The sequence below is a fragment of the Trachemys scripta genome, chromosome 7, assembly GCF_013100865.1.
Source record: "Trachemys scripta elegans isolate TJP31775 chromosome 7, CAS_Tse_1.0, whole genome shotgun sequence".
NCBI classification, from domain to species: Eukaryota; Metazoa; Chordata; order Testudines; family Emydidae; genus Trachemys; species Trachemys scripta.
Genome location: NC_048304.1, coordinates 59372931 through 59389383, shown reverse-complemented (window position 1 = coordinate 59389383; position 16453 = coordinate 59372931). Strand labels below are relative to the sequence as shown.

The following is a 16453-nucleotide window of genomic DNA, read 5'->3' as shown; positions in this document are numbered from 1 at the left end:
TTTTTTAAAATCTGCATTTCTGCTAATGTCAGTATTCAGCATGATCTGCAAATACCAGGGGGAGGTGAAGCTTAGCTTAGCCGAACTTCCCACCACCCCATTGATCTTTCCTGCAGGTTATTTATCTGACCTCCCGTGGAGGCTCAGGTGTTGATTGCTTATCTACCGAAGCCTACTAAGATTTGTCAGAGGCCACCATAATACTACAAGGGATAACGAACCTTGGACGATGCCATTTATAACTTAGTTTATGGATTCTGCATTGTTTGCTTAAAGGAAATCTTGTGACTCCAGCTCTCTACAGAAAATTCTGTAAATATGCTCCTCTTAGAGAAATGACACTATGAGAAACACAGGGCTCTGGCATTAGCAGTAGAGAAGGAATATGTGTGTAAAGGTGTGTGTGGGGGGTCCAACAAAGGGACTCCTTGCTCCCCACCTCACACCCACACATTGAGAGCCATTATTGAGCCTGTGGGAAGCTATACACGCTAGAACCAAGAGCCCAGAGTTAAATGCGAGGAGTCAGTTTCAGAAGGTTTGGTTCTTATACACACACACGCATAAATTTGCATGCTCTTCCAAACTACCCCATTGTCCTGAGTCTGGTAAAGCTTGGCAGGAAAAACTCAGGAGAACTGTGCTCCTCATGAGAATACCGCCTGCAACCAGCTCCGAGACCATTTTAAATGTGCCTAGGGGAGTTGGATACCTACTTCACATTCATTTTAATAGAGATTCTGCATCCAAATCCCTTAAGTGACTGGTCTTGAAAATCTCAGCCATGGGATTTCATCATTTCTGCTGCATGTGAAGAAAAAAAAACAGTGGGTGGCAGGGAAGAGTAATTAGCCCAACATTTAGTTTGATTCTAGATATGTGCAAAGTTTCAGGGGAGAGCAGAGTAGTTCTTATAGTTTCTGGGCCATCTCTAGCTGATGCACTAATAATTAAGGTAAAGCATATGATTGAAACTGTTATGGGTTTGTCTGTGTACGGAAATGTTGATATTGTCTAAGAGTTTGTCTACTGGAGACAATAGCCTTTGTGTGTTCAGTACAGAAACTGCAAGTCATAGAGTGCGCGCACACGCACACACACACACACATGGTCTCTCATGGAGATTTAACTCTTGGTTGTTTGCCCTCTTGATCTACAGGAATCCATTCAGGCTGAAAGCATCTCTTTGCTCCTTGTGTATGGAAATATAAAACAACCGATTTTAGTAAATCCAGCCAGCTTTGGCATCAGATTTCCTGGACATGACAGAACACTCCCCAGAGCTAGCCTTTCCCAGCATGCATTGTTTCCTTAGAAGACGTGTGCTAGAGTAGTTGGGCACTGCACTGAGGCTGATCCAAGGCCCTTGTAAGAATTATAGATGGGTGCTTTCCAGAAGAATGGCAAAGTTTTGATTTTTAAATCAAACAAACAAAACTCCCCAGTCTAAGTCACAGAGTGAACTTTTATAGGCACTGCCCTTCTTGAACATTGCCATTCAGGTAGCAGGTGCTTCCTTGTGTTAAATGGGGTTTTCACCTGAAAGGTTTCTTGATGGTCCAGAGAAAGGGGTGGGTGGGTGTGTATTTTAAGGTATTTTAAAGAAGCTATGGGTCTGGCAGCAAGTAGCACAACTCCCTTTGATTCAAGGGGAGCAGGAGCAGGTCTCTAGCTAATTTGTTGTTCTCTTTTTGTATTGAACATTTTATATTGTAAATGATTTAAGGATCTCGAGCACCCAAAATGTGCCAGGATTCTGGCTCTGTCTATTGTACTTGGGCGGAGATGGCTTTAGTTTGATTTTTCTTGTTTTTCCATTCTTTTCCTTGGAATTGTTTTTGGCTCTGATTTTCCTTTGCTTCCTCATTTTGTATCTTACAGATGCTTTCACTGTGTCTTTTAGCTTAAGTGACCCTCATTTACAGTGTGGGTGTGGGGTGTTTTTTATTCTTATCTCTTGGATTTTGTTTAACTGATTCTCATCCCTTTTTCAAAAAACAAACAACTTTCAGGTTGGATTTTGATGGAGTTCTGTCTTCTCCCTAGATTCCATCCCCAGGTTTGTGTGGTTTTTGGACAGATAACCTAGCCCTGCACATAAATATTTATATTGTAGTTTCACCTGAAGGCCCATTTGGGGATCAAGGTCCATTGTGGGAGTTACTGTACGCACATGTAACAAAATGGTGCCTGCCCAAAAGAGTTTGCAATCTGAAATGAGACACAGCAGGTGGATGCAGCAATGAGCAGCCAGGAGCAGAGAGGAACAGTGGGACCATTATAATACGTATAATAGGCAATGATCAAAGCACATTGTCAAGCATTTGCAAATGTTTTTATTGACTTGTTTAGGATTGGAATTCTAGATTCCTCTGGAGCTATCTCACTGAGATAATGGGGATTAGTAAGATGCCGGATGACACCTGGTAGTAATCAGACATTTCAGCCCAGCCCCTAAGGAGCTGACACACTTCGCTGCCTGGCTCCTTGTGCTTTGAGACCTGAAGAGTATTTGCATACTTCCATTTTCCAGCCCCTGTCTTGGCAGGAGCATCTATACAACGCAGCCCCACTGGCCCTAACAGACCGTACGGCACTTAGCAGCAGCGTGGCGGCAGTTTCAAAGTGGGCAAAATCATACATTATGTAGAACATGGTGGAGCTTTATCCTGCCACAAACCACTGTGGGGACAGCCAGCCGCTTCTGGGAATCTTCTCTTCTTGTCTCTGCTTCTGCAAACAGCAGGCAACCTTCTAAAAATAACCAGAGCACATCCATGCAATTTATTGATTGAGCAGATTGGACACTCTATCAATGGCATACTGCTCCTAGTGTTGAAGCTCTTGTAATCCACTGGGCCGCGTGTCTTACAGGTCGCCTGCTGGGGTTGATTAGCAGAGGGTGTGAATTTTGTACACCCTAGTTAAAGAGCCTTGGCTCTTTGAGCTGCTACAGCTTAAACAATGTGTTTGGCTCTGGAGGTCCCTGGTTTGCTGATGTCTCAGGTTAAAATATGGCCACACACAAATATTTACTGTCATGCAAACACTGCCCCCTTCCAAAAAAAAAAAGTTAGTGAGAAACATAGGACTCTGACCCACTTTCCTTTCTTCTTCCCAAAAGACACTCCGGCTGATTACTTGAGATTCACCACAAACAGCTGTCCATTTTTCCTGGGTCAGAGTGGAACGGGAGGTGTGGTGAACAGATTTGTCCCTGTAACGATGTCACTGCTTCCAAGCCACTGGAAGAAGTTTGGACTCTAGGAGTGAGTTGTTTCCTTGTTGGGAGAGAAATGAGTAGTTGCAGGTTCAGGATATTTTCCCCTAGGCTGCATTGCTTTCACAATAACCGTGGAGTTCTTGTTCCTCTGAGTACAGAAATTTATCAAACAGCCAAAGCAGCAGCAGTGGAAGTCTCTGGCTTGTGTTATGCAGGAGGTCAGACTAGATAATCACAGTGGTCCCTTCTGGCCTTCGAATCTACACACCGAAGCTTGACACTCATACAGCTCCAGAAAGTGGCTGTGTTCCAGGCCTTCACCCAGCACTGTCTCTTGCAGTTTAACTCTATGGACATGAGCAGTATTGCCAAAAAATCCTACCAGTGCTAAGAGGAGGCTAACAAAGTAAAATGTGTGACCACAGGAGACTTGTCTATATTGGGGGGCCCATGCTGGTACAGCTGAACCAGCAGTTGCACTAGAGGGAAATGTTTTGTAACGTTCCCTGATGTAGATAGGGTGCCAGGCGTCCAGTTTTCAACCAGAATGCCTGGTCGAAAAGAGATCCTGGCAACTCCGGTGAGCACTGCTGACTGGGCTGTTAAAAGTCGGTCAGCGGCGCAGCCTGCCTAAGGCAGGCTCCCTGCCTGCCCTGGCTCCATGCGGCTCCCAGAAGCGGCTGGCATTTCCCTCTGCCTCCTAGGCCAAGGCGCGGCCATGGGTGTTCTGTGCACTGCCCCCTCCCCAAGTGCCAGCTCCACAGCTCCCATTGGCTGAGAACTGTGGCCAATGAGAGCTGCAGGGACATCCTGACCCCCGTCCTACACCCCAACCCCTGCTCCAGCCCATAGCCCTTTCCTGCATCCAAACTCCCTCCCAGAGCCTGCACCCCGCATCCGCTCCTGCACTCCGAACTCCATTCCCCCAACATGCCAGATAACAAAGCTTTTACTGTATTTGGCCATTCTGTTGACACAATCCAAATGGGGGCTTCTGTGATGTGTAGATTTGTCCTCAGAACTCATTTCATAGAGGTCCACTAAACAGCTGTGAGATGATGGTAACTCCAGCTAGTATTGACATAGGTTGGATTTGAACCCCTGACCCAGCAGGGTTCTATGGCTAACTGCCCACCCTCAGAGAATGCTCAGGAAGGTACGTTTAGTTAGGATTTGGTGTGTTTTTGTTTCTGGACCTGCTGGAGTTTACTCTGCTTTGGTATACAGAAGTTGGCCCCTGTGATATTGAAACTGATTTAAACCATTGTTAATTTAGCTCCTGAGCAAGGTTGCTAATGCAGCCTGATTGACTGGTGGAGAAGTCACATCAATCTGTTTAAATTCAGTAATGTTTCACTACCAGTGACAGCTGCTGATGGAATCAATATGCCCTGCCTGCTTATATAGATTCTTCATATCATTCCTACTTTCTATTAGTTTATTTACAGGGTGTTTTACAAAATGCCAGAAAGACTGGACGGTAGCGAGCTAGACTCTGTTATCCACTAGAGAAGTCTCTGATCACCTGATGGGAGCAGTTGTAAGAGAGCAACTCCACCAAGTGCAGTCGGACAATATGCAGGTGGGGAAGACCACGCTGGAGGCTGCTGTGACAATCTATCCCTTCACCATGCACCCATGACCTAAAAGTACTTTCCAGAGAGAGGCCTGAATGCCAAACTGCAGCTCTTGATCCAACCTCTACCTAAATTCAAGGATGTCCAAAATCTGAATTCAGATTTCAAGCTTGTGTCTTGTACCTTTTATTGGCTGGGGGATGAACTGAAGACATGTCACCCTCGATCCACTGCTGATCTCTCGCTGACATCAGTCAGTAGTTGGGACAAAGATCAAGGGTAAAATATGGTCTGTCATTAATACGTGGCCTTCCAGTTATTCATTACCTCATAGTCCTGTTCAGTATCACTCTGTTGCTATGTTTTCTCACCACCCTGTATTTCTTTTCCTTCTCCACCCTCCCTTTCTCTGCCTTTCCTTGTCTTTGTGTCTCTCCACTGTTCTTCCCTCTGCAGTGGAGCTGGTTGAAAAATGGGCTTTTTGCCATGGAAAATATTAAAGACCATGAGGGGAAACTCATTTTAATCAAAAAGTTTCACTGAAAAGTTGGAATTTTCAGTGAAAAAATGAAAACAAACCATCTTGATTTGGAAATGTGGTTCAGGTGCCTCAAGGCCCCATTGTCCCCTATAGGGACAGGCTAGGCTCCCTGGTCAGACTGCATCTCCCATGATGCACTAGTCTCTCTGGCTATGGTGCATTATGGGACATGTAACCTGGCTGTTAAGCCCAGCCCATAGTTGAGAACGGGGAGGAGGAAACCACTCTACAACTCCCATGATGTGCCACAGCAAACTATATCTACATTTTGTCCGAAACATTCCAGTTTTCAGGTATTTGGGTTGTCGATGAAAAATCTAAATTTTCTGCAGAAAGACACTTTTTATGAAAAACATTGTTTAGACACAAACCCAATTTTCCCTCAAAAATCAGTGCTGATGGAAAATGTTTGACTCGCCCTGCTCTAGATGTCCAAGTCTTTCCCCCGACCCCATTCAATTCTCTAAAATGATCAGCAGTTAAACAGCTAATGCTGACACGTCAGTGTCGATATGGACTTTGCCTAGAATAGATCTGATTTGGCCGTATTGATTTCCAAGCTGCCTGAAAAAAGCCAGGCTGGGCAAAAGAGCTCATTGATTCCCCACCAAAATGTCCCTGTAGACAACCCTCTGACCTTCAGAGCACGTTCAGGTGTGGGGTTGCAGGCGCTTTTCCAGTTTAGTGCTCCCTTTAGCCGTTTTGGTTCCACGATGATCTGTCATTTTCTGTGGCCTCATCCTCCAGCCAGATCACTGCTCTTTGTTTATCCTGGAAGGGGAATGCACTAAGTCCCAAAACAGGAAATTGTAATGGTCTTTATTCTGAACTTTAAGCATGTGCTGAAATCCTATTGAAATCAGTGGGAGTTAAGCATGTATTTAAATGCTTTGCTGAATCAGGAGAGGAGCCGGAAAGCAATTCTGAAACACCAGTTGGCTAATACTTCCTTTCCCTTGCTCTTTTGCTTCCCTCTGTAATTTCCTTATCCTTTTTCCCATCATTGCCAGCAGCTTTGGAAGTCCATGTGCCTTACGGCAGGCAAGAATTGGATGTAATGTGAGAGTCATAGATATTATGTTAGAATGAACAAAAAATAAAATGGAACGTCAGGCCAAAATCTGAGATTACCTGGATGAGAACACACCTGAGCGTTGAGGAAATTTGCAATCTTGGTCTAAACTTTGAGGCTTGTGCCCATCTCTAACTAAAAATAACTGGATGATCAACTCCTAACGGGTCTATATTATGTTGTATCTGCCCACTTAATGGCTGATGAGCACATGGCCTTCAACTGAATGAAAAAGTTTGTTGAGTCAGTTCTATGCTCTCTTGATAATTTTTTCCCCCTTAAAGGCCCTTTCCTGCACACTTGTCTCTGCAATAGAGAGTTGAATCATGTTTTCCCAGCATGTTTGCATTAATGACATTTTAGTGCTCATTGGCATATTCCTGATCTACGTCCTGCTGACAAATGCAGAGTTCAAGAGGAAGAAGCCAGTCGTTGTAGCTGTGGCATTTAGTCTCATTAATGATGTGGAGTGCTGGATCCGACAGCTCCCTGGCTAATGGAAGGTCAACTAGTTAAGTTGCCATGCTGTGCTTATGCAGTTTAGGTGAAGATCTTGGTAGCAGTATATTCATTATCTTAATTTCATCCAAATAATTTCTTCCTGGGCTAAACCTGGCATACTGTAAATAATGTGCAAATCCTAGAAGAGAATGGGTTCTCTGTCTAGGAGAGCCAAAATACTGGGCCAAATTCAGTAGACCTGTCTGGGAAATGATTTCATTTACATGTGAAAAATTTCAAGTTTTTGATGATAAACCAAAAACTCAAACAAATTTGGGTTTAAAATGAAAAATCTTTGGGTTTTTGGGTTTTCAACAAAACCACAAATCTTCATCAAAAACCGTTTTTACCTTTAAAGAAGGAAACCCTTTTTTTCAACGGAAAAACCTTTTGTGTAAGATATTTTTGGCTAGCTCTAAAATCCAATCCTGGTGTAAGCTGGTGAAGCTCAACTGAAGCCAAGGGAGTTGATGTAACCCATCTGTATTTGTCTTGTTTTATCTAACTAGCTCCCTTGATGCAAGTCAAAAACAAGAGGCCAAAGAAAGAATGGGCCATGGAAACTGAATTCCCTTCTCACCCTTAAACGTGGTCCCTCTAGCTCAGCAATGAGGCTCTTTGACAGGGCAGCACTGGGGAGATTGTCCTTTCCACTAGATGTAGATAAATAGAGGACCTCAGTCTTCAGGACCATCAGCCTGATATCATGTTCCACATTGGCATGAGACTTCCTCCAGTCCAGGAGGAGACAGCTTCACAGGGAGACTCTCTGTGACTGAGGGGTCTTGCCTCATCTATTGGCTATATTGATTATTTTAAATCCCTAATTAGCAAACTGATTAGACCTCTGAAGTTTGATAGGTTGTAGCACCAGTAGAATTAGAATTACTGACTGGTTGGGAACCCCAACATGCATAGTGGCATCACTCACCCTTAAGGAAAAGCTGAGTTTTCAATATTTTAACACTGTTAGTAAAAACACAAAGGTTCCAATTCAAACAAGAATATAGCAGTAGTGCAATATTCATTTGACCTCCTTTGTCATATCATACTCACCTCGGGATAGAAGGCAGGTGGTGGGCCACAGGGGTTCTCTCCTGTCTCTGTCATGCCATGCGACTCCAGTGGTCAAGGTCTCGTTTCCCTAGTGGTTGGTTCTATTATCAGGTCTGAAGACTGCCATGAATTTTCATGAGCGTGTTCTGCATCCTTTGCCCATAACTAACGTCCGCACCCTAATAATGTTGGGCTGTCCTTGTCCTACAGCTTGGTATAGTAATTATCCCAGATTTATTAGCATATATGTCGGTTACTGTTGCAATTATGCATTTGCTGATGTTCCTGTCCCGAAATACCCCAAAACTAGTATCAACTGACTTCTTGCACTTACCTATCAGTGTTTTATGCAAGATCTCAACAAAACTGCATATTGCAAAATGAGCAAAATGTCTTATGCCATCTTGTGACTTGTGTAAATTTCCCAGCAGTGACTATATGCTACGGCTTATGGTCTTTACTGCTTACACTAATAACTTAAAGGTTCAGGCCTATAGGTTCCTTGCATTCCTGCTAGATATGATATCTTAGCTGAAGCTAACTTAAAAACCTGTAAGCTCCAGGGACCTATTTTCGTTTCCTAGTTGTCTGCTTTGAGGCAGAGTTCCTCTGGGCAGAGTCATCAGACTCTTTTGTGGAGCAATGGGTGTTGCCTGGAGTTCTCTGCTCAGTATCCCTATTCGGTTCCCAGGTTTTAACCCTCACTCCTGCTCCTGTTTTCTTCTTGTCCCATGCGGTCAGTTGATTCCTATCCTGTGGCCCCTCCCTTGCCTGTGGGGGGTGGGCCTTTGGTTTCTGGTGAGCTCTGCCCGCCTTTCCAGTGTTTCAGATGGGATACTCCCATGTACCCCAAAGTCTTGAGACCTTTTCATCAGCCGCCTCCTGACAGCTGTTCTGCCATAGGAGCCATGGGTGGGCCATTGAGCAGTAGATGGTCCAAGTCCCTCCCGGAGCTTGGCCAGCTCTCTTAACACTCTGATTTCAAGCACTGTGTGCCAGCTGTTGGCTTTCTGAGACGCAACTCCATCCTTCCTTTCTCTTTCAAATGCAAATTTTTCAGAGCCATAAAGAATTTAACAATTTAAAAAAAAACAGGCAAACCCATCTGTTGTAATTATATTAAGTACAGGGGGGGAATTCTTTGAAAATCCAGGGAAATTAAATTGAGAAAATGACATGAAAATGCATCAAGACTGCACAGTTTAAATAACAAAAAGGCAGGGGTTGCAAAAGTGAAAGTCCCAGCAGAACCCCTAACCAGGTTGGGTGATATTATTTCGCTTCCTCTTCTTCTGGTACAGTGTTCCTCTTACTCTCTGCAAACAAAAACAATAGTGTGTTTCATTAAATATACAACACAGATGAGGCAGTGTTGCCTAGTGGATAGACGACTGGAACTCAGAAGACCTGGGATCAGTTCTTTGCTCTGTCACTGGCCTTCTGGGTAACGTTGGGCAAGTCACTTTGTCTCAGTTTCCCCATCTGTAAAATGGGGATAATGATTCTCTGCTGTAAGTACTTTGAGATGTATGGATGAAAAAGTGCTACATAAGAGCTAGGTATTATGTGCAGTGTAACCAAGGTAATTTTGCTGTTGAAACTAACTTTAGCATTTCCCAACTTTTTGCGATTGTTAACCTTAATGATGCATAGGGTTGGTGGGTTTTTTAGCATTTGTTATTGTCTGTTCCTTAGTTGAGGAGTACCATAAACTCTGGAGTGGGTTATTAGTTCACTGGACTGTAGCCTTATAAACTCTAGAGTGATTGTAACATGTAATTCACTGGAATGGAGTATCAAACTCTGGAGTGGGCCTTTCCTGAGTGACCTGAGTGTCACCATTCTCAATTGACACTAATCTCCCTCGTTAAGGGGAGCTGAATAAAGCTCCCTCTAGAGTCCTTGGAGGCCACTACAAGAGTTGGCCAGACAACTCCACTCTGACAAGGGGGCTGCCTCCCCCACTACTTTGTTAGGACCCGACTCTCCATTCCCTACCAGGTTTTAGTGAGATGCCTGTTTGCCCCCTATATAGTGACAGGCTGATCCATCCATTCAGAGCAGTGAATAATTTTAATGAAGTGGGCTGTATCAAAGTGAGTCCCAACTCATTGCATCATGAAGCTTGATGAATCCGAGCTTATTTACCAGCCGACAATATTTTCCAGCTCAAGAATTGCTGCTTCGGTAATTTATGTCTGGTAATTTCAACATTATACACTCAAAGAAAAGAGTAAAAGCTTAATTCATTTACATTTAATACCAGCTGGCTCCTTGGTTTATTACAGTAATTTCTCCAAAGAAAGCAACTGTGCAAAAGACATTATTCCAAAAGGCAACGCTAGAGAAAAAATTATGCAATAACATAAATGAAAAAATTAATTTACTGTCTTCCCAGCTACCCAAGGAAGAATGCAAAGGTCACATGGCAGGTTTTATTCCTTTAATAGAAATTCTGGATTCTCTCATCCCCATCAAATACCAGAATTGTGTTAGTCGAATAACACAAACTTGGAAGCAGATGGAGAATCTAATTGGGATTGATTTTGATTACCAGCATTGTATATTATACACGCTCCATTGTCTCTCGGGTTTGCCTATTGTTAAAATGATTTGAAAGCCGATAACAACTGTGTGCATGAATATAAATGATGACTGCAGGGTGAACATTGTGCTGCTCAGCGTTCTCATTTGGAATCTGGATGTTGTAGTGGAAAAAATTGTCACTGGGCCACAAACAGCTTCCTGCAAAGGCAGGTGGGCTCATTGGGGACAGGACCTCCATGTGGCCCATCTGCCCCTCATTCCCTTTCTCGTCTGCCAGGCCCTCTGGCCAGCCATTCCCCTCTTCACCTCACATAGATTCCTAAGAACCTGAACTGAGAACTTTTTAGCCAGCTCTCTCTGGTCTCCCATAGCAGGACTTTAAAAGGAAGTGCTGCTTCCTCTCCTGGCCCATAATAAGGGGAGGGACTTTCCTCTCCATGGTAATGGGAGGCCAAGCTGTGTACCACTGGGAGATGGTGGATGGCTGTGACATCACTCTAAAGGCCTTTCTGGCAAATCCAAATATAGCATTGGATCATCAGTGCCCCCAGCTGCAGACAGCCATAAACTCTGGGGCCATTTGGACATGGAAGCAAATGGAGTGGCTCAGCCCTCTCTCAAGATACAGCCTGGGATTTTTGGGAATGGAGAGAGGAGTTTGGACCAGGATTCAAATTCCTCCACAGTCCAAGGGAATTTGGATCAGCTGATCCACTTCAAATGACTCCATGTGCAGCAAGAAAGCCAGTGAGAGCTATTGGGTGTGCAGCACCTCTGAAAATCTGGCCACTTATTGGGTACCTAAATATGGATGTTGGTGCGTAACCTTAGCCACCTGCGAATGAGAAGTTTGGCTTTTAGACCATAATCAGAGTGAGAGAGAAATTAAGAAGAACAGATGTTTTCAGACTAGACTAATAAGAGATGGCGTGAGCAGACAGGGAGATCAGGAAGGCTGTTCCCAATGGCAGAGGTAGTGCTGATGTCAGAAATAGAGATCCTTGGAGTGGCAAGTGTCTCCTTCTCTGATTGTAGAGCACTGAACATGCTGGGGCTCAGTAAGAAATATCAGTTGGGGGAAAGGAGAAGACTCTTGCATCAACAGTGGCCAGATTGTGGGAAAGGACAGAGGAGGCAAGTGTTAGACAAGCAGACGGAGAGAAGGAGGGAGAGACCAGAAAGAAAAGGGTGGGGTGGAAAAGAGAGATTATCAGTGGGAGAGGGGGGTCTAAATCTGCAAAACCCTGTTCTGTGTTATCATCCCTTCCCTGCTTTCCTCAAGGCCTTTCCCCCTTCACTGGTATTTCTGTGTCCATTACAGGGTTTCATTCCACTGCAAGGCAATCAGGTGAGCGAGCTGACCCCTCAGCCTGAGGAACCAGGGAAACACCTCTTTGAAATTGCCCCAGGTAGGCCAGCATTTCCTTTTCCTTCATACTTGACATGGTCCTGCTCACAACCGCCATTTAACACAGTAACTGACCAGCCAGGCACGTTTCTGTTCTGAGAGGTCTGATGCCATGTGCACAGTATCCAACCATCTGAATCTGTTGTAGAGCAGGTCAGACCTAGTCTTATCTGCCACGTAATCACTTACCATAGACTGATTTGATAGCTCTAGGTATATTTAGGGACACATTCTGTTCTGTCACAGATTTACCAGGTTGTTGGAAGGAAGATCTTGGCTTTTCAAAGTTTGCACTGATCCCATGAAAATAAATTTACAATGTTTTTATCTGATTCCAGTATACAGTATTTTTTTAACCTGTAGGTTAATTTTGGAAGAAGGACCCATAAGTGGTTCATAGTAATTTAGACTGGGATGTTCAAAGGGACCATCTGAAAATCATAGCCTTAAGACTCTGGGTTAAGGGTTATTGTCAGTCGTTCTGTTATCCAAGTCGAGTCCTTATAACGTCATCTCACAGGTGTCTCCAGGGGCAGTATGTGACTGACATTTGTCCCCTGTGTCCTGTATGCTACCTGCAGCTGGAAATCTTGTGCCTTTTTGTATCTTCTGGAAGAGAGAATCTTCCCTTTTACAGCTTTATTTTGTTTCACATCTATTATATGGGCTCTATCCCAAAAGGCTTTCCAGAGCTCAGCAATGCAGTTACAGAGATGGATGCAAGAAAGAGGATAGAGCAATTTAGAGACACAGACAAGGGGGAACAAGGATGCCTTCTGCTGGAATTTGAAATGCCTTTGAGAGCTTCAGGGACGCTGTTGCAGATCGCAGGAGCTGCAGCGGAGCAAGCTCTTGCACCAATAGCAGTGAAACTGAGGTCACTGTAAGAGGAGAGAGAAGGGAGATAGATGAGCCCATAAGGTTGGCTGGAGCTAGTATGTGGAGGGATTTATGAATGAGCTCCTGGAAGGAATGGGGAGCCAAGGAAGGTGTCTGAGATTGTCGGTGCACTCTGTAGCAGTGGTTCACATGTGCTGGTGGGTTGCTTGCTTTGCCGTTCACATTGTCCATCTCCCCAGCATGGATTAGCTGTCTCCTTCCTTAGTGTTCCGTTTCCCCACGGTGCTGCTGCTGCTATCATATCTCAACAAACTCCAGCCTAATACAGTTACAGCTAAATGGACTGGCTCTCCCAAGGCAGGGTACATTTGTCCAAGCAGTTGTGCATTAGCACTGGAGGCAGATGTGCTTTTAACAGTGTGTCGGGGGCCTTGCTCCTGCTATCTAACCCAGCAGGACTTCCACAGCCCGTGTTCTATCTCAACTCCTCTTGTCACAGTATCAGGCAGAGTATGGGAGACAGACGATGCTGAAAAGCTTTCAGTTACTGCAGCAGCCAGGCCATCGGAATATGCCACCGCAACAGCATTCTAGTTGACTCACTAGAAGTTTCCTGGAAGAGTAGGACACTTTCTGCTCCCTCACTGTCTGTCATAAATACTCATGTGAGTGACACATCAGACAGGCTGTACCACACTGCACCTGCTGTATTCCCACACCCCAAATGGGGGTGGGGGCTGGGTCATTATTTGTATGGGAGCTGGGAGACCTCCAGGAAGTGAGGTGGCGATTAGTACCTGGCATTCCTTCCTCTAATCAGTTCCCCAATGTGGTGCTATCATAGACTCAGAGAACATAGGGCTGGAAAGGCCCTCACAAGGTCATCTAATTCTGTCCCCCTGCACAAAGGCAGAACCAAGTAAACCTAGAGCAGGCTTTCCCTTATGAGTGTTGTCTAATCTGTTCTTAACCTCCAGTGATTGGAATTTCACAACCTCCCTTGGAAGCCTATTCCAGCGCTTACCTTTCCTCATAGTTGGAAAGTTTTTTTTCTAATATCTACCCTAATTCTCCCTCGCTGCAGATTATGCTTATTACTTCTTGTCCTATCTTCAGTGGGCATGGAGAACCATTGATCACTGTCCTCTTTACAACAGCCTTTAGCATATTTGAAGACTGTTCTCAGGTCCCGCTTCAGTCGTCTTTTCTCAAGGCTAAACATGCCCAGTCTTTTTAACTTTTCCTCTCAGGTCAGATTTTTCTAAACCTTTTATCTTTGTACTGCCTGGGACGTGCCTTTCACATGAGCCATAAAAGCAAAGCTTGGTTATTAAAGATCTCACAGCATCTTTATCAGAGTAGCAATCGGTATTAACCCTATTGTCCTGGCTGAATTTCAGCTTTTGGCAGCTCTCCATTTGTCCTGCAAATTCAACGGGGGTAAGAGGTTATTTTTTCACTTCCTGCCTTCAACTGTTAGAAGGTGTTACTGTGCCCCATTAAACAGCTGTCCTGTTTCAGCCTAAAAGTGGCTGCATTTCATGTGGCAATCCGTGTGGCTAGCTTGCAAAGTGATTTGGGATCTTTTGGGAGAAAGTCTACTGTTGGTCAGGAAGCTTGTTAGCCTGCGCACAAGGGAAGGGTGGCCTTGTACCTCTGCTCAGCTTGTGGAAAATTTGTATAAAGCTTCCCTACCTAGTGGGGTACTGTGAGACTATGGCCATTAATATTTGTGAACTGCTCAGACAGCATGGTGATGAGGCTATTGAAAAGTCTATATTTAGCTAATGCACATCCGCAGAGTGTCACTTGGCACTTACATCATTGGTGTATGTGGCCTGGAGCTGTCCATATCCTACTTGCACCACACCTGCCCCAGGCTGTGTTTGGCCCGAGATGTCATTGTTTTGTGTGTGCTATTTGAAATGGCTTTGGATGTGGGCAGTTATCTGCCGGCCATGCACAGCTCTTTAATGGATGCTGTATAGGAGAGGAAGGATGGATGATCGTATGGCTAAAGTCTAGGTGTTCGTGTCAGGGCATCTAGGTTCAGTCCCCAGCTCTGACCCAGTTAAACTGTGAGACCGGGGGAACTTCACCCTGTGACTCAGTTTCCCTATTGTAAGATGGGGGTTATACACTTGCAAGGAAAACAATACTCACTCTTCATAGTGGAGTTTGGGATCTTGGCATAACAAGGGCAATCTGTGTGTGTTAATGGTTTTTATTGTGCATGTGACTGACGGGGAGAATTTTTTAAAGGAAGAAATCCAAGAGCAAAGTATGTTATCGTTACTGATAATATTGCTGTCACCAGGCGTCTGCAGAAACCCAGTGTCTGGTACAGCGGAAGGGTGGAAGATTTGTCTTACCTGGTCCACAAGGAAACGCTGAGGCTTCATAAAGTCTTTCTGGCACAAGCCACCTGCAAAGAACTGTGTGATTAATAGCCAGGCCTGCGGTAGCCTAGTTCCCAGAACTGCTGCTCGGCCTTTATCAGCTTTTCTATGCCGCAGGCTGCTGTAGCAGTGTCCTCAAAACACAGAGCCGGTAGTAACAGCATGTCCCGTATTGTAACAGAGCCTGTATTGATTTTCTGCTGAGTAACAAGAGGTAAAGATGAGCACTTAGTATTATTCATGTTTCATTGAGTCCCTCTCCAAGCTGTATAATGCGGCTGGGGGGAGGGTTAACTAGGGACATGAGAGAGGCTGTGAAGCTACTCTCCAGCCAAAGGAGAGTTAGAGAGCTGGGGGTGTGGCTCAGTGACCCACTCCCTGGCAGGCAGAAGGCTGGCTGCATGAGGAGTCCCTGAGCTAAAGCCTGATTAAGCTACATACAGTGGGTGAGTCATTCCTGTGCTAGGCTCAGTCAATCCACAAGCCAGGAGCTGGTCTGGTGACTGGAGGGCAGGTGTATAAGCCTCACAGGAGCCATAGCACCTGTTCAGTCTGCCCTTGGGACTCTCCCCTGTCTGATAGTGGTGACAGACTCCACCGGCCTCAGCCTGCTCCAGCCCAGCTCCCAGTCCTATGCTTGCCTTGTTTTGACTCTGCTCTTGACTCCTGATTCTGGGTCTGACCTCTAGCTCCATTTCCTGGGCTGACTGCCACCGCACTGACTACTAGGCCCAACTGCCACTGCTCCAACCACTGGTGCACATAACAAAATTCATGTGGTGAGGGTGGGGCTGAGGGGTTCGGAGTGTGGGAGGGGGCTCAGGGCTTGGGCAGAGGGGTGGGGGGGGGGGGCGAGGGCTCCAGCGGGGGTGTGGACTCTGGGGTAGGGCCAGGGATGAGGGGTTTGGGGTGAAGGCTGCCCCGGAGCTACGGTAGGGAGAGAGGATTCCCCCCAACTCTCTCTCCCCACAGCAGCACCTGGGCTGGGAGGGAAAGGCGCCTCTCCCTGTCTCGGCAGCTCTGGGGCTGGGGCTGTGGGATAGGCTCCCCTTCCCCGGCCATGGCAGGTCTGGTCTGGGGCTGAGCTGGGGCTGGGGGAGGGGCGCCTCTCCCCGGGCCATGGCTGGTCCCAGCCGGGAGGGTTCCCTGAGCGCCTGTGCGGCACTTAATAGGCTGCTGCATGGCCGTGCAGCTTACAGGGAACTTAGGACTGAATCCAGGATCTCTGGATCTAAAAGAGTAAACTACTACTGCTGGAGGTGAAGGACCAGCTCTGTTAGCATGGAGGC

At 45.6% G+C, this 16453-nt stretch overlaps 1 protein-coding gene across 2 annotated transcripts in view; it reads left to right on the top strand.

Annotated features, from left to right (window-relative positions):
• Positions 1–16453, top strand: part of ARHGAP22 (Rho GTPase activating protein 22) — a 225339-nt gene that overhangs the window by 10535 nt on the left and 198351 nt on the right. For both annotated transcript variants that reach the window (XM_034777449.1, XM_034777448.1), the window contains exon 2: positions 11839–11926. In XM_034777449.1, coding sequence (XP_034633340.1) covers positions 11839–11926 — 88 coding nt within the window. The remainder of the gene's footprint in view (positions 1–11838; positions 11927–16453) is intronic.